The sequence below is a fragment of the Aquila chrysaetos genome, chromosome 8, assembly GCF_900496995.4.
Source record: "Aquila chrysaetos chrysaetos chromosome 8, bAquChr1.4, whole genome shotgun sequence".
NCBI classification, from domain to species: domain Eukaryota; kingdom Metazoa; phylum Chordata; class Aves; order Accipitriformes; family Accipitridae; genus Aquila; species Aquila chrysaetos.
The window spans coordinates 33,748,358-33,766,474 of NC_044011.1; the positions used below are offsets into that span (position 1 = coordinate 33,748,358).

An 18,117-nucleotide genomic window follows, 5' to 3' on the forward strand; every position below is an offset into this window, starting at 1 on the left:
CCATATCTTGTTCTGTGGATGTTCTGGTGTTTTTCAAGGCTCTCTCCTCATGCAGATAATGAATGACACGGGTAATAGATAAGGTCTGCGTACATGCAGACTCAAGGTTTTTGGGAAAGCAAGACCTTTATCTGCACTTTAGCACCAAAGCATACAGGTCTGTGAGGTCTGTGTCATGGAACTGTTTTGTTGTCCTGACAAATGAAAAGCACTGACTACTGTTCTCCCTGAAAATTGTAATAATTAATTGTCTTATAGTAGCTTCTGAACAACCACCCTTTTGATTTTACTGTGGAACAATCTCTATCAATTCATCCCTTTCCAGCTCCTGGCTTTATTCTCAGCCCTTGACCAGCCTAACTATTATTTGAATGGTGGGAATGCTGAGAAACCCAGCTCAGGGCAGGTCCCTTGGTGGGAGATGTTTTACATTGTAGTCTTACTTATCCAGCAAAGGATGAGAGAAGGAGCTGAATGGGAATTCTGCCAAGCCATGCGGTACAGCAGATGCAGAACAGAGAACGCAACCCACGCACAGCGGGACTGGGAGAGGCCTCCCACATTCGTCACATGCAGCGTGAGATGCTGCAGGCCCTCTCCATCGGCTGAGAGAATTCCTCTCTGCAGGAGCGGCAGGTGAGAGCTTCACTTTTGAGATTTCCGAAGGGCCTCCTTAGAAAAGTCATTTGTCCTGCGTAAACATTTCCAGGACTTATTCCCAAGTGCAAGAGTCCTAGGGAGAAATATAAACACTTGAGGCCTTTAATTGGCGCCTAGAGAGCGACCAAAGCCCGTGTCAGCAGACAGAGCCTTAGCTTCACATCATCATGACCTGTCAGCAAAGAAACACAATAATTCCTCTCCCTTCCCCCCTGTCAGTGGAAGACGTGAGAGTTGGGACTACAGACACTGATCTTTTCCCTTTACCCCCCTCTGCTTAGACAAAGACAGACCAGCAGCCCTGCCTGAGGATTGGGAAATAAGAGCCCTCCCACCCACCTCCTGCTAGGGCCAAGGGAGCGGGAAAGCTGCCTGGAGCCACCCCCTCTCCAGGCAGGGGAAAGCTGGATGCAGGGGAGCGAGCCAGGAACAAACCTCGCCTGCGCTGGTGGGCAGAGCCACAAGCAGGGAAAGCCGGGAAGAAAAAAGAGGCATTTCACGCTCTCGGCTGAGTCACCAAAGTGTATAAAATCAAGGCCAGGCAATCGGAGCCACACACAGCGGAGGCACGAGGCATCAGGACTTCTGGACAGGTACGTGCAAGCGGATGCGGTTTAGAGCCAGGGAGTAAGATTAAATCTAAGATCAGGATCCAGCAGTCCCATTCCTCCCATCCTCTCCCTGCCATGTGCTGGGAATCCAGCAGCTCCGGTGACCAAGAAGCCCTCAGGCTGCTCAGCCCTTGCCCGGTTCCCTATAACAAAAAGGACACAGGCAACCAAATTATAATATTTTGCTGGTCCCTACTTCAAACCTGAGATGGCAGCAACAAATGACAGTCTGGGCAAGACCTGGCACCATTCAGGGACAGCAAGTAGCTATTAAGGTTTGGAATAAGTCTGAGATATTTCATACTACATGGGGCTTCAGTCACCCCCCTACGCTGTAATTATTTTTGGATGGGGAATGATCGTTATGATGCCTGGCAGCACAAAAGACAGCTCAGTAAGAAAAGCACTAGTTTGGGGCTGTGGTTAATTCCCTCCTCTAACAAAGATTACCTGCACAGCCTTGGACAAGTCATTTAGGACTTTTCTTTCTTTCTTTCTTTCTTTTTTTTTTTTTTAAATTACAAAGCTGGGGTGGGACAAAGAGGAAGCACAGAGGGAACTGTAACACTGAATAACATGATTCTCGGTACCCAGGCCTTTGGGGCCCTGATCCAGGAGCATACTCCCAGTTTCTGACCATTTTCACGGAAATGTGGTTTAGGAGCTCCCTTTTCAGTACATCCTTTCCCCAGGAGTTGGAGTGCATAGCATGTCTGCGGCTCTCACCTGCAGCAGGGCCCCAGCCCTGCCACCGCCTGGCAGACAGGCTCCAGGGCACTGCCAGCAGGTCAGGAGCAGAGGAGGAGGGTGAGTCTCAAAGTGCCTTTGGAGTCCCCACCGTGGCTGTCACTCAGAACGGGGCAGAACTGCCCTGGCAGAGCCCACGCGAGCCCTGGGCTTTTGCTCCTTCAACTTCTGCCAAGGGAAGGAAAGCCTGTCCTAAGATAGGAAAGGCACTTTTACCTGCCCACCCCATTGCAGCTCAGCCCAGTTTGGGCTCCTATGTCCTTTAACATTTGACAACCCTCCCCTGCCTTTGGATCTGTACATTTGCTTTGTACAGCCAACCTCACAGAAAAATACCCCTTGCCACAGTCACACCTGATCCTAGCCCTGTTGCTTGGGTATCATCCCATTAGATAACTCTTCCCAGCAGGCCGCCCAAACTGGACGCTACGCAGCAGGACAGCCCTGCAGAGAGCAATACGCAATCACGTATAAAAGCCAAGTCCCATAACATGGCAATATCCCTCTCCTGCAGCTTGTCCAGTATAGTACCAACTGGTATTTTTATACTGGAGTAGCACTGGCACTCACTTGTACACTGTGCTGCTGGGGAGCCCACCTTCTATGCTGCTGCTGTTCTGGGTGCCAGCCTGGTGCTGAGGGTACTGGTGTGGGAACCAGACACATGATACAACTTGGTTGCTTTCTGCATGAAAAATTGTAGGTACACTCAGACTAAGATTGCATGATACTTCTGTCCCCAAGGGTTCATGTTTACTTAGGCTTAATTACAGAAGAGACATTAATTATCACTTCCTATGTCTGGATGTAATAGGAAAGGACTTACAAACGTTTCACTTTTAAATAGCTTGTAGCTGCCTGGAGGGATTTAATTTAGCTCTTAACTGTGATGTTTTGTTTTCCCCTCCCTGAAACAAAACCCAAACAGATCTTGCAAGGTAATTGCAAGCCACTTAGGAGAAGGATGTTTTCACACTTGCTCATCCTCTCTCTGTTGGTGGGGAACACGGCATCGGGCCCAGTGAGCAGAGCAGAGCCTGCAGCATCCAGGGACATCACCACCTTTTTCCAGCTGGCTCAGGAAGACTCTTGGGAGAACATTAATCTCACCAGCATGTCCTGTGAGGATCAGAAGAACAGGACCTGGATCACCCTGCAGCTGACCAATAGCAGCCTGACAGCTTTCCCCGTCTGCCTTCCGGAGACCCTGGAGACCTTGGATCTCAGCAACAACCTCTTAGAAGAGGTGAATGGCATGGAGATAGCAAACCTCCCACAGCTGCGCACCCTCTTGCTGAGGCAGAACCATCTCCAGGCAGTTCGATGGGGATCTGAAGCCCTCAGCAGTCTCCTCTCCCTGGACTTAAGCTTTAATAAGCTGTCCTCTGTGCCATCATGCCACAGCTCTGCCCTGCCTAACTTGAGGTGGTTGTCCCTGGCTGGAAATCCATTGATTGAAATCCAGCCACTGGCTTTTTCCTGTTACCCTCAACTACAGTTCCTGAACCTCTCTGCAACACTGCTCGGGCAGGATGACAGCAGAGGAATTAGGGAGTCTGCTTTTGCCATCAGCACATCTCCCAGTGAGGCCACAAACAGGCCTGGAAAAACCATCAGCGTGCTTGATCTGAGCGGGACCTTTCTTGAGAAAAGTAAGTTTCTGGACTTCCCACTGTAAACATGGGGCTTGGTCAGGCCGGGGGGAGCAGAAGCCTTGGTGGGATGATGGCTCCCATCCTGGCTAAGCCCAGGCTGGAGGGGGAACACCCCACGCTGAAAGCTGCAAACAGCTGGTCCAAGCATGCAATGCACTCTCCAGCTGTGATGCAACTGCTGGGGGGAAATCCTCACGCAGACCAGCCTCCGAAAGGAAGGGCAGAGAATGGACACCACCAAACAGGACTATTTGTCCCACTGTTGTTCCCCACATCTATCCTAATTCCACCATCAGCCCTGAGATTAGCTTTGGGACATGCAGGAGGGAATTCATTTCTCTTTCCAGACACACTGCTGAAATCTGTGTCTATCGCCACAGTTACACTCTGCTTTATAGCACTGTATTGAAGTAGCACGGAGAGAGGCTTTTTCTGTCAACTGCAACCGGCCAAATGCTTCCGCACAGGGAGACAATCCCTGCCCTGAGCAATTTACAGCATGATTTTTTTCTTTTGTCTGCTTCCCCTGCCAGCCTCAGTTTATAATTGAGGTGCTGAGGCAGACAGATATTAGATGCCTTGCCCAGCTGCTCTTAGCCTGAGGCAGAGCCAGGACCTTAGGGACTCCTCAAGCTAGAGGTTTCACCTCAACTCACATTTAACAGATACACCACCAAATTTCCTCCATGGATTTGCCTAATCCCTCTTGTGGTAGCGAGTTACACAATTCAGTTGTGGGGTGGAAAGGCACTTTTGTATAAGACCTATTCTTTCAGTTTCATGCCTCCCAGCTCTTTTTCCTGTGCTAGGAGAAATAAGAAGTTATTTGCCTTTCTCACACCAGTCAGGACTTTGTAGACCTCTCTGATCAACTCCCAACCACCACTTCTCCGAGCAGAGAAATCCTTGTTCATTTAATCTCACTTAATAGGAAAGCTATTCCATATCTCTTATCAGCTTTATTGCTCTTCTATATTCCCTTCTTTTCCTCTGCCCTACAACAGGATGACCTGCAGGTAATATTACAAAAATGTGATTGCATGGGTGTTTATATACTGCTGTATTTATTTTTGTTCTATTCCTTTTCCAAAGAGAATAGCTGCAGAAGACCACAGAGATATTTTATATCTCTATGAATTCAAAACTTTTTTCTAGGCAGAAATCCATAAGAATGCTCTATTTAGGCAACAGGTATAAATCTTTTTTCTGCTTCAGTTCAACTAGAGTGGGCCAGAGACTTGCCCAACCTCAGATCACTCCACTTGACAAAGATGTCACGATTAAGAAGCCTCGATACTGACTTCTTCAAGTCCATGCCTGGTCTCCACGAGCTGAACTGTCAAGACTCCCGCTCACTGGGTTTTGTGAGGACAGAGATGTTTGACAGTGCTCCTCATCTGAGCCATCTCTCGTTTGAGAAGTGAGTTATTTTCTTTTTTGTTCTTCCTCATATAACGTTGCCTTTGCCTCACAGCACCATGGTGCCTGGGAACTGATTTTTATGCAGAGTTTGCTTGTTATTAAATATTTAGGAAGGAGGAACGGGCTTGCATGCCATTGAGAAACTGTCTTATGCTCAGATATGCCATGTAAAGCCTGTGATGTAGGCCTGATCGAGGAGAAGAGCTGATACAGCCCAAAGAGGTGGCACAAGACTGATAGCACAGTTACTGGTTGCTTGAGATTGCATCCATCGTGCTTCCACTTTTCTGCCTTATCTCCAGTCCAATGGATGAATTCATCTAGTGCTGTTAAGATTAGCATAGATCCACTGAAGCACACTTGCGATACAGACCATGCTTCCAACATCTACAACGGCAATGTCTCACCAGAGGAGAAGCAGGTCACTGAGGACTCCTTGCTCTACAAAGGTTGAATGCTGAGAGTTTCCTAAAATCTGCACCTTGGAAGCAGTCAAAAATCCTGTCCCTCCCACTTTTAGTGTGAGAGATTAATGTAGTTCCTTGTTCAGCATTAGTAAAAGCAATGGTTTAGTCCTAATTCTAGAGGTGACACCTCAGTGTGATTTACTTGGTATGTCACACATCTGTTGAAATACTAAGGGAAACAAAGGTTGAAAGTGATTTATCAAAATAAGAGTAGGTAAACTGCACACATAACAGTCAGAATAAAGGAAAAGATCTGGAGAGCACCATAAAAGATTTCTGTGATATGGGCCCAGATTATAAGCATATCAGAAAACAAACACTAGAGCACTGGCTGTGCTCTAGGAACCAGTTTCAGGAGAATAAATGCATTTAAGCAAAAAACCCCAACAGATTCCATCCCCCACTAGATTGCCACACTGAATTTACACAGCACTTTACAGTACCAGCAGGAAATACAAGTTCAAAGTACTAATAAAAACCAAAGGAGTCATAGACAGAAGAGAGCATGTGGGCACTCAGACTGCAGGGAAGTCACATCATCACACTATTTCTGCAGCTAGGACAGCTTAACAGTAAAGGCAAGCAAGGTCTTCCTTATTAGTCATTTGACTTCAGTAGGTGAGAGTCTATACTATGAAGGAGGCAATTAACATGAAGAGGATGATTGGTGTAGAGAAAGTCAAGCTGTTACAAGCAGACTGAGAAAGAAGCTACAGAAATGGTATAGTGAAAAGTGTAGCTGAATGCATGATGGCAGAGAGGAGAGCTCAGAGTTTGCTAATTACTGCATTTGTCATCTTGTAGCTGTAACCTGAGTTCCTTTAATGCGTGGAATACCACCAATTCATCAGATAGCATCATCATCAACTTGTACGGAAATCCTCTGTTATGCGACTGCCAGCTCTCCTGGCTGCTCTCCAACCCCAAGAAAGTTGTGCTGCAAAAGTAAGTGAATTCAAGGAGATAAAGTAATGCTCTTCAGATGCAACTTAAATGTGTAAGTTATTTGGGGACCAAAGATTCACTACCACCTAATTTATTAAAATTCCTTGTGTGTTCCTCCCTTCCACGAGAGGTAGAAATGCAAAATAAAGTCCCCTTCAGGGACAAAGCACAGCTGAATTACACTTGAATGTTGACAAATGTGATGGGCACATGTAGAACAGTATAAAGTGTTATTAGCTGTGGATTCTACTTTAAGGTGACAATAGCTTATATTGTCTCTATTTTGGTTCATATTTCTCTATTAGCTGGAGACAAAAAATGTGCTGGCTTGGTGGCCTTGATGGGCCAGCACTGGGAGCAGGAACTGGAAGACTTTGCAAGAACTTTAGCAAATTATTTCCTCCTTGCCCTTGCATTCCCAAAGCATTCCCCTTGCATTCCCATCAGCACAGGCAGTCAACGAAACCCCTTACAAATAGCACCATTTGTCACCTATTGTTTTCATGCTCTCCTACAGTTTTACAGACTAATTACAATAAGCTGTAGTTAAAAGAAGTACTTTGGATATGTATGATCTCTCTTCCCTTTGAAAGGCCACCAAGAAGATTTGTCATCCGTAGGGGAGAGAGCAGGGAAGTAGGGTGTTAAAATTAGATTGTTTCTCATCAGGATGGGTTTAGCAGTTGCATTCTTTACAAAAACATGCGACGTGTGAGTAAAGAAAGAACTCGAGCTTAGTCATTTAAAAGCACATCCCAAAGCACATCCCGTGTCAGCACAGCTCCAGCTGCCTAAACCAGCTGGCTTAAGGATCTTGGGGACCCTGTTACATCTCTCTGCATGTGTTCCCCTGTTAGGGTGGCATTAAAGTCTGACCCTTTACAAGAAGCTGCCTTGAACCCCGACACTCTTGCTAAGGTTCACAGTCCTTGTACCAAAGGATGCTTCCTCTCAGGCAAAAGATATTCCTGCACCTTAAGAAAACCAAAAGCCAGTCAGCTAAGTTCCCAGTGCTGTGGAAAGCCATCTGCCAAGCACAGGACTATTGTTAAGACAACCTAGCTTTGGTCTAGGTTTCATGTCTTCTTTAATATAAAGACTGTTTTGGGACAGCAGGTTGCCAGTTCCAATCCAAGTAGCCTTACAGGAGGATGTTCTTGGGGATCTTGTCTATTCTAATTTGTCTCCTCTGCAGGGCTTGGGAGACTTTTTGCAACGCATCCCACGAAGATTGGGGCAGACCTTCAACATCTTTTTCACTGCTAGAGCTCTACAATAAATGCCAGTCTGAGAGAAACGTTACGCTGCCCAATTCAAACACACCCTCTCCTGAACATGATGCTTTCAGCCTTACCAGTTATGATGCCACTACTGTAGTAACAACAACAGACTCTGCTCCGCTAACCAAAGACACTTACACCAGCTCCCTAATTCAGAGGAATGTAACGAGCACGATGGCAGCCAACCCGACTGAGCCGATGCTCACAAAAGCCAACAGTTCCTCCCACAAGGAGGAGGCACTTTCTGAATCTACGAGCAATCCCCCTTCCTTCGCATCCATAACCATCTCCCTGGGTTTTCTCAAAGAACTCTATAGTCAGTCCTCAGATTATGGCTCCACGAGTCAAACTGAAACAGATCAGCTGAAGAGAGATCTCGGAACAACCAATGTGACGTTTCCCAAGGAAGGCCCATTCAACCAGCCCACTAGTGATTATTCTACTAGAGCAACAGGAAACCCCGATGCAACTGACCATTATATTCATACTTCTGCCACTCACCCTGGGGAAGGTACACCACAAACAACCCTACAACACCTGAACTCCACAAGGAGCAATGCTCGGTCAGAGCCTGCATCCACCAGATCACTGATACACTATGTAGATGACTACGATTATGATGAACAGTCGACGGAAACCCCAGTGCAACTGGCATACACCTCCTGTGACTACAATCCTTGCAGGCACCTTCAGAAGCCGTGCAGTGAACTTCAGAGTGCATCCCAATGTTTATGTCCTGGCATGTCGAGGGAAGATGAGGTTCCAGATCCACCGAGGCTCAGAGAGGTGTCTGAAGTTACAGACAGCTCTGCACAGATACGCTGGTGCGCCCCAAATTCAGTTGTTCACACCTATGAGCTGACACTTCATGCCCACGGCAACAAGGACAGACAGTTTGTCCTGGACAATATTTATTCCACAGCAAGGCAGTACACTCTGTATAATCTATTACCATACACCACTTACCACATTTGCGTGACTGCTTCAAACAAAGCAGGGTCCAGCCAGACAGCAAGTCAGGGAATTCCAGGTAATTCGTGCACCAGATTTAAAACAAAACCCAGCTACAAGTCTGTCTTTGTTGCTCTGTCTGCAGCAAGCGGACTCTTTCTCATTTCCACAATTATTTTGTCTGTATGTCTGTGTAAGGCATGTAAAAAGCCTCAGAGTGAGCAATATGGTACACACTTAGTCTCTTACAAGAACCCAGCATTTGATTATCCGTTAAAACTACAAACCACTAATTAGCTCTAGGTGATTGTTCTTTACATTCAAAACTCACTGTCTCTGTCACCTTGGTATGTTTTCGTGCGACTCTCAAAATGTCCTTCAGCAAAACTATGAAACATCAGACTCCATATCCCTTATGTTTCTAAGGGAGAGAAAAACACAAAAAAAGGAAAACTAATAATGAAGGTAGTCAAACAGAAAATGCCTTTGGACTCTTGTTCATGTGCTGAGCAGCAGCAAACCTAGACACTAACCTGAAAAAGTTGTTTTTATAATCACCTACAAATATACCAGCATACATTTCACACAGTGAGAGGCTGCCTTGCCAGCTGTCTGCCTCCAGTATATCTCTCTCATGGATACAGTCTGGTGAGAGCCATGATCCAAGATGCATCTAGCTAAGCACGATAGACTCTGCTTTTATTCACATAAGTGAAGTTGGGTTTTCAATTTCTTCTAATGTCCATACAAAGGTATTATCCAAAATGAGAGTATTAGTGGAAGGAGTGACAGAAAGGTCTCCTTGGGCTCAGTGGCAAGGTGCTGTGCAGATCTAACTCCCATTAAATAACTCCAGTTGACTGCAACTGCTCAGCCCAGCTTCAGCCCAGGAAAAAAACCCAGGAAGATTAATTGTAAAAAAGGACAGTGCGGGATCCTTAGGGCAGGGATAATTGTTTTATTCTGACTTTGTATGATGTTGTCCACAACTGAGGCTCCCAAGTACTACCACAATACCACTTTACAGGCAGTGAGGAGTTTCCAGTACAGCAGTAACCCACAGAAGGGGGGAGTACATTAGTATTTGCTTCACAATTGGTTTTAAGCAGTGATGGTTGCTCAGTCCCATCTACAGATTTAGCAGGCTGATGATTTACCTCATACGGAGGCAAAGAGCCAAGTAATGAAACAATTTAATGCATATGTTGCTGAGACTTGGAAAACTGAAATCCCATCCACTAGCAGCAGACTGTTATGCAGACATTTTTCAAATGTACTTTTGGGTGCTAATTTCTGCTACAAAAATAATCAGAAATGCTGAGAATTTCAGTTCTTCAGCAGCTTGGAGCTTGCCATTAAAATTCAAAGAGATGTTTGTGTAACAGGAGGCGTTTGTCCCCATGAAATAATTCCTATTCAGAGACCCATAGGTTTATGTTTCAGTAGCTGCGTGTTTCTGCTACTGCATACTGCTGCTGTATATATACAATATGTAAAATCGCCCCAGATCTCAGAGAGTGAAAGGTGCTATACTGTGTAAAAGAGTCTCTGCTCTGTTAATTTTTTTTTTAAATGCTTCCAGTATTAATGGAAATAAAAGCTACAGAGTTCAGTTCTGGTTCTTTGTTAAAGACCTAAATCTTTGTGTTGTCTTTACCATCTACAACATTTAGCCTGAGATACTAACTCAAACATTCTGTTGTTTTGGAACAGACTTTCAGCATATAGTAATGTTTTTATTATGTTAATTTTTATCTGGTGTCATAAGAGCTTTCATTTTCTATGTGCTTAAAGTGGCCTGTGCCATCCTCACCACTACGGGCTTGCAGCCCTTTTGTGCAGGTTTCTCCTTTCTACTACACCAGTGCTGGGAATGACACTGTCATTGGGCAGATGCTCGTTGCAAATTCCTGCGGTGTGTGTCCTGAGCTTGGCTGACCCACATGACTCAAAACTCACAATAGAGGTGAACAGCAAATGAAAAAGCTGGGATGGCGTCACCTTTCACTTTGAAAATCTCTTTTATTTTCATATTCTGGTAGTTCAGACCTTCCTTTGTTTGGACTTAGTTTTTCATATTTATTTCCAGTCTGATTTTTCCTGCATTTTCTGAAAGGTCTAGTGAGCAGGCGCAAATGATACTTTATTTGAAGTGAGCAGGAACCTTCAGTCTTTGACTCATTATTCCAAAATGGGACAGAGATCATATACTCCCTTGTGTTTGTCCAACATAGCTCTAAGAGACCTTGACTGGGGTCTTTGGTATTAGCCAGAAACAGAAACAGAAACAAAGTGGAGCAAAGTAAGAGATTTGTGAATAGCAATTTATATAGTCTTGAAGATTAGCTCTAGAGGAGGACAACAAAAAACATACTGCAACTGAAAATAAAGATTGTTGCAGCTTAACTATGAGTTAGCCCAAAGCAACAGGACACCATTTAAAATGAGATTTTGAGAGGATATGTCTAACTACCCTTTATAACATTGCAACTCATAATCACTGCAACACCTAACTAGAAAGCCAAAAAGCCCAGCAGAAAATCTGCCAGTAATAGGATTTGACTTCCCTGAGGCTCAGTGACCAGGGGACACTCCAACCTGACACTACCCGGAAGCGTGACCTCGTATCAACCTCAGTCTCTTGAACCTTTCCCCACTGGGTGATGCAGGTTTATCACAACTGATTTCTCCAACCAATTCTCACTCTAGCCTCTCCTGACTTTTCACAGACATTCTCACTCGCATGTCCCCCACTTGTTCCAACTTAAAGTAACCCTCAACAGCCCGGTTTCATCTGGGCTGATGAACGATCCTGAAGCACAGATCCCCCAGCCAGGGGTAGCGCTTCCCTCTTCAGTGCTTATCTTACCTCACTTTTTCCTGATATTTGTGCTAAGCTACAACCACTCTTCCTTGGATATATTATATACACACTCTGAAGTAATTTTCAAGTTACAAAAGCTAATGGCTTTATTCTGCCATACCTCAAAAATGCCAGCTTGGATAAAAAAGTCCCCCCCTGTACTGCCACCCAGAACTCGTGTGTCTTGTAAATAGCTGCTGCAGCCAAAGAACAGGTAAAATGACAATTATTCAAAAGGGCAACTTTCATTTGAGTAAGTCACAATATTTGCAAAGTAAGTCTTCAAGTATAAAACCTTTCTTTGAAAGCACTGCCTCTTGCTAGTTCTTAAAACTGATGTATGCTTCTAGAAAAACTGAACCACTTTATCCCCTCTAGATTTTTTATTGTAGCTGCACCTACTGATTCAGAAAGTAAACCCTAAAAAGCAAGCACTATTTTAATCAACAGGGTAAAGTTATCTTGAAGCCCACTTTCTGGCTTCTACATAATCAAGTATAACTGCAGAAAAAAAATTAATGTCATCCCCATTCCCCAACCTCAAACCCCAAAGCTGTCATTCTTGTAAACACAACTAATAACCAGTTTGGACGTCTCCTGTACTTTCATTACTGTGGATCAACACAAGCAGCAGAGCCAGCTCTCACAGTGCTGCTTGGGACTGGGGCAGTGAGAAGAACAACCAGGGAGCTAAATGGAAACTTCCCCACCCACACATAAAGCCATGTTAGAAAGCTGCCCAGCTCTGCTCTGCCTGGTTGTTCCTCCCCCTTTTCCTATTTGCACCCAACAGCAAATCCTGTTTGTACCTCCACCTCCAAAGACATGAACCTTTGGCAGTGTGACTGGGATACCCACACATCTCTGAAACAATTTTAGAAGCTAACAAAAGCCAACCCATTAAAAAAAAAGTAACTAATAATCCACTTACTGTTTCACAGTTCAACTCGTCCTGTTTTTCTGTGAGAGGAAGATCACTTGGGGGAAGTGTAGAGAGCCTTTGACTGCTTGTGTCATTTTTTTTCTGGCTTTTCTTCCAAAGGTTTTCTTCTTTCTACAGAACCATGTTCAAGCAAAGGAAGTCCAAAATAGCCAACAGTGCATCCCCTGGGTGTCATGGCAGAAGTGCATGCTGCTCCGTCTCTAACTCAGAATTTGAAAATCAGCCACTGAGTTTCATGGAGTCTCCCAGCAGAAACACTCCGGGAAAAGGAGCTGATCCCTGAAAAGGCCTCCATTCAGGAAAAAAACCAGCTCTCTAAGGACCAGAACCCACACAGGCAAAGGCCTTGCTGGCTGGGGCGGGGGGGGACACAGAGAGGGACCACCTTGTCTTCGGTGCAACAAATGCCATTTAGAGAAGCAGTCACCGAGAGCCCTGTCCTGGGCAGCAGAAGCAGGGGGCTGGGAATGCCCAGAGCAGCAGGACCAGGCTCTTCAGCCTGATCCACCTCGATGACAGAAAGGAGCCTGCTTTTGAGAGTTGTCCCTGGCAGGAGGCATGATAGGCACTTAATGGGCCAGCTGGGAGACAATGCAGCCCAAGGCAGGGAGCTCACATCATACCACTATATCAGGCTTTATCAGCCTCTTCGTGGAAGGAGGCAAAATCAAACCACCATGCTCACTCAGCAAGCACTGCACTGGCACAGACGTACTGCTCCGCAGTGATCTCCATTCATGTGGTGTTAGAAGCAAGGATGCCTCTGAGGGTTCAGGATCTTGCTCATCAAGAAGCATCTGATTTGCACTTTACCTGAGAAACACAGAGATACTTATCACAGGTGCGAACGAACATGTTTCATGTTTGCAGAAACAGATATTCATAAAAGAACATGTTTAACCTCCTGGTGCTTTTTCTTTCTATCAGCTGTCCAAAGTATGCAGAGTTTGTTCTGAAGCAGGGCAATATATTACAACAGTAATTCCAACCTCTTTAAAAAGTAATCAAGCAGTGCAACAAATAACAATATTCTTTTTAAATGTATTCAGGAAACAATCCCTTACAGCAAGGCTGGTGTTCTGCTGTCATCTAGAGGGAAAGGGTGGAATCATCTCCCCAGGTGCTCTCCCACAAGGAAATGAAAATACTCATTCTTTCACCAAAGAACTTCAGCCTACAGACCAAGGCTCACTAACTTACACTACCCATGTGCTCACCTGTGTGCATCTGTATATCCTTACCTATTAACATTTGGGGGGAAAGAAAGCAGAAGTGCTAAGAATTAACAGTAGCAACAGTCCCAGTCCCATAGACTATCATTCAGCAGCTTATCTGTCCCTGTCTCTAATTCTTTTTGTAGCCTTATGACCAGGAATTTCTCTGTCAACTTGACACTGATAAGGAAAAATGTAAAATTTTTTTAAGAGCAAGGAGGGGATTACTGTCTGGGAAAACCAAAACTGGTAAATCAGTCTACAAGTGCAATGAGATTTTTTAAAATATTGTAGATTTTGGAAACAGAGATCGGATCACATTTGTTGCACTTACAGGAAAAAAAAAAGCAAGAATTAGTTTTTTTTTGATTCAGCACAGATAAAGATCAGTAACAGGTAAGTATATTTACATTATCCGATATCTTGAATTTCATTTTGCATATAGTATTACTGTGGGATATTACAATAATTGGATGGGGATCTTCTAAGCAACTCTTACCTGCTTCAAAAAACCTGTTGATTCAATTGATGCTTATGGATTTCGTAGATCCAGGGCACAGTGGCAACTTGTATAGCCCTGGGCTGACAAACAGACCACGCACTGAGCCATTCCTCAGTACCTGCACAGTATGTCCAGCCAGATGCAGTGTCTCTGCAGCACCTGGTTACTCGGTACATGAGCACATCAGTGCTTGGGGCCCACTGATACATATAATTGATCTGCCCGTATGCAAAATGTAGGTTTTTGCATGTCCCAGCTACAGCATCTTTGAAGAGTCAGGGGCTGCCAAGAAAGCATGAGATAAATCATCTCCATTTTCACTGCTAGAGTTGACCACCCCATAACTTCAAGCTGACAATTCCTATGCCACAACACATTTTTAAGAGTACTTTGACAAAGTAGCTACCTTTAAAGTACAGTCTTCAAAAAAAAGGTCTGAATCCATAGGAATCCCTTATAGCAAATTCTTCACAGGATTAGCAATGTTTGCCCTAGTGTCTTTAGCAGAATAAAATCACCATAAATAGGGTATTTTTCTTCTTTTCCAAACTACAGTGCAGCATTGTATTTTGTGCTGCTACCTAATCCTCACACTTCAGTGACGGATGATGTTACCTACTAGTACATATAAGAAGATAATACTTGTATGGCACTTTGTGTGTTTCCTGACATACTACCACACTATATAACCTCATTTTTGCAACCTCCTTTAATGAGTGAGCAGCCTTTTCAACTGCTTAGCATGACTCTCAGATTATCTATTTTTTTAAAGGAACGTAAGGGAGAAAAAAACTCAGAAAATACTATCAGGAAATGGAAGGAATGTAAGAAAAGGGACAAAAAGTCTTCACAATATGTAGTCCATTGGATACACCCAGAGCAGGAGAGAACCAAAGAAAACCAAAAGAAATCAAGTAAAAGAATCCCAGGAAAAATCCACAAAACCCAGGATCCCTCATTCACTGTCTCCTCCAGAAGGTGGAAGCAGCGACACAGCTATCCCTGCCATGGAAGCCGGCACAAGGCTGGCAGCTCCTGCAGGGCTCTAACCAGGGCATAGCACTCAGACACCAAGAGCAATAACCTCTGGGATGAAAATCCAGATAGAAGAGAAAAAAATCACCCACTCAGCACTAGGTAGAGACTTTCTTCTTCTTTGAAAAACTAAAATCCACTTGCTGTGCAAAATATTTTATGCTGGAAAGGCATTAGTATTGCTTTTATTAAATGTTTCGAAGCTACTCGCTGTTATCAGAGCATGATTAAGTAATGGTATTTAATAACTTATCTAAGGCCATTAGGTGAAATGATGTCACCCTCTCTTTGGCAGTCATTCGTTATGCTGTCATCACTACTGCCTTGAGAATACTTGGCAAGTTATCTCCAGGAAAAAAGAAAAAAATACCCTACATGAGACTAATGTTCATATCCAACCTGACATAAGTGCAGTAAGTAGTAAAGATACATATCCCAGGCATTTTTCACCTTGTACAAAGGACAGAGATGCAAATATTCCCAGAAACCCCATTTTGTCCTAATCACATTATTAGGTGTCCACTGACGATATTTATGCTGTGAAGGTTGTTCGTGTTGTTCATATTGCAGCAGAACTAGCAAGGTCCACTTGATATGAGGACTCCATTTGACAAGATGCTGCACACACAGCTAGTAAAAAAGTTTATCATCTAACTGCACCAGACTAGAAATGGTTGGGGAAGAAAAATCGAGAGACAGAGAAGTGATGTGATCTGCCCAGAATCACAAGCACCTCGTACAACAGCGACTATCAAAAAAGTTTCATGTTGATAGCAGTACATTGCCTCTGCCTGAGTAAAATAAAACTTTGAAAGCCACAGAAACATTGTGCCACCATCGAACATCCCAGAAGGACTCAGCTCTGTCTTCAGCGTGCCTTTAAAAATCTCTCCTCTCTGTGCAGCTGCCCATTTACACAAAGCCAGAAAACACAGTTTCCACCACATTTAGTCAAAACTGGCTATAGGTCCAAGTCCTATTTGAAGGACAGAGTACTAAGCACACAAATCTCATTTTTTCAAGAAACTAAGCCAAAAACAATATTATGACCCCAGGATCATGTGTGTGGGTGTTTTCTGGATGATCTGTTATCATCTCACTGCGCTCCTTGGAAATGCTAGAAAAGGTCAGAACAGCCAGAAATGATGATAAGAGGGTAAGAAAAACAATATAATGTGTAGACAACTCTAAGTCTAAACTCAGCTCTAAAACAAGTCTGGAAGGCTTCCATGGGTGCTGGCTTTAAACATGACCCAACAACAAATTTGGTCCTTTGGGTCTGCTGTCTGAAACCTCAACATTCAGCCTGACATGAAGCTGAACTTCAACAGCAAGTCTGATTGATGTTAAGCCATCTCAGATAACTCTCCCACAAGCAACTCCAGATTATGAATACCTAAGAAATGTCTCTCCACAACCCTCTGCCTGGATCAGTGTGAACAACCGACACGTAGGTCAATGGGACATTGCAGGAGGAAGACTAACCATAAGGCTGCCCCTAAATACACACTAGTAAAAAGAAAAAAAAAAATCTCTATTTTGCATAGAATGAAGCAAAAAACTGAGTAGTAGCCAAAGCCCTAAACAAAACTCAACAGCTTGACAGCCCTACATATCTGCTCATCTAAATTAGATAGCAGACACAAAACAAGCAATAAAATACAATGCGCACTCTGGGTCAGTCTCCACCCAGTGACACCTTAAAACCCACAATGACCTAAGATCAAACCAAACCCTACCCAAGGAGTTTCTGTTGGGCACAGAACCAGGTGACAGTGGATGACAACTAGACAACTCCTTTTACATCCAGTGCAAACCTGATTGCACTAACGCTTACAAAACCTTTAATCCTAACTCTGCCCTGAAGCCCAGTGCTAGAGAAGCAACCCTGCCAGACCAAAATTATTAGTAAGAAGGTAGCCACTAACCACAGCAATCCTAAACTTAGCTCAGCAGCTCATTACGTACCAAGCAAAAATCCAGGTTCTCCACCCAGCAATGGAACAAACTCCAGCCTCAAATGATTCTTAACACTAGAGGGGCTGTTTTTGCCAAACACAGAGCTATGTGTAACAAGGTGGCTGTGACAGCATCAGTTCTAACCTTAATTTCCTTCAAAATCCTGAAAAAAACTTGCTCCTAACCCTAGTGTAGCATTGAGCAGCACATGCTCACTGATGGTAATAGCACATGATCTGTGTCTCCTGCCAGAAAACCAGGTCCTTTGTCCTTCTCTGACATAACCAAACCCAAAGTCCAGTTCAGCACCAGAGAAGCAACATCTGCCACTGCCCAAATTTACACGATACCTTTAAACGTAGCTATACCACTTATTATACACATCCAGGAGAAACCAGGAACCTCCTGTGATACCACAACAAACTCTAAATGATCCCTAACTTGAGGCGACAAGGAGATGGCCAGGTACAACAACCTTTTAAAAGCTTGGCTCTCTCCTGATTCTAGCTTTAACATTGCATGAGTGCTATACGTCCAGGATTTAGTACTGTTGCCATCGCTGCTTGATGTACTTTAAGATCAGGGTCAGAGACCCCAATGATCTTGGTCATTTAGGACGTGTTTCTCATTATTTTGAGGCTGATATAAATCCAGGTCAAGACTCTTACTAGTAGACCTTTCCCCTGCCTATGACCCAGATCTTTACCTTTATATTTCAAACTGTTTTCTTCTCTGCCTGTTAAAAATTGAATATAAAAAGGCAAAGACCATTCACTTCCAAAACCTTCTCTCTATAAACAGTCTCGAATGGAAAAAAAGAGCAGTTATCTATGTTTCAGTGGTGCATAAATCCAGCAAAAAAT

At 44.1% G+C, this 18,117-nt stretch overlaps 1 protein-coding gene across 2 annotated transcripts; it reads left to right on the forward strand.

Annotated features, from left to right (window-relative positions):
* The first annotated feature begins 409 nt into the window (after positions 1 to 409).
* On the forward strand, positions 410 to 10,350 carry LRRN4 (leucine rich repeat neuronal 4). Of its 2 annotated transcripts, XM_030022300.2 has the most exons (6): positions 410 to 636; positions 942 to 1,253; positions 2,947 to 3,670; positions 4,889 to 5,093; positions 6,367 to 6,507; positions 7,703 to 10,350. In XM_030022300.2, the coding sequence occupies exons 3-6, from the start codon at positions 2,983 to 2,985 to the stop codon at positions 9,033 to 9,035; spliced, it is 2,367 nt and encodes a 788-aa protein (XP_029878160.1). In that variant the 5' UTR covers positions 410 to 636; positions 942 to 1,253; positions 2,947 to 2,982; the 3' UTR covers positions 9,036 to 10,350. The 2 variants fall into 2 exon arrangements, with proteins under 2 accessions (XP_029878160.1, XP_040981472.1); XM_041125538.1 differs by lacking the exon at positions 410 to 636 and having other exon boundaries at positions 939 to 1,253.
* The last annotated feature ends 7,767 nt before the right edge of the window (positions 10,351 to 18,117 follow it).

Excerpts from the sequence above, each read along its gene's own strand:
- LRRN4 (XM_030022300.2), top strand. The coding sequence starts at position 2,983 with ATGTTTTCACACTTGCTCATCCTCTCTCTGTTGGTGGGGAACACGGCA. Across the intron at positions 5,094-6,366 it reads AGCCATCTCTCGTTTGAGAA|CTGTAACCTGAGTTCCTTTA; the intron begins GTGAGTTATTTT and ends GTCATCTTGTAG. Across the intron at positions 6,508-7,702 it reads AAGAAAGTTGTGCTGCAAAA|GGCTTGGGAGACTTTTTGCA; the intron begins GTAAGTGAATTC and ends TCTCCTCTGCAG.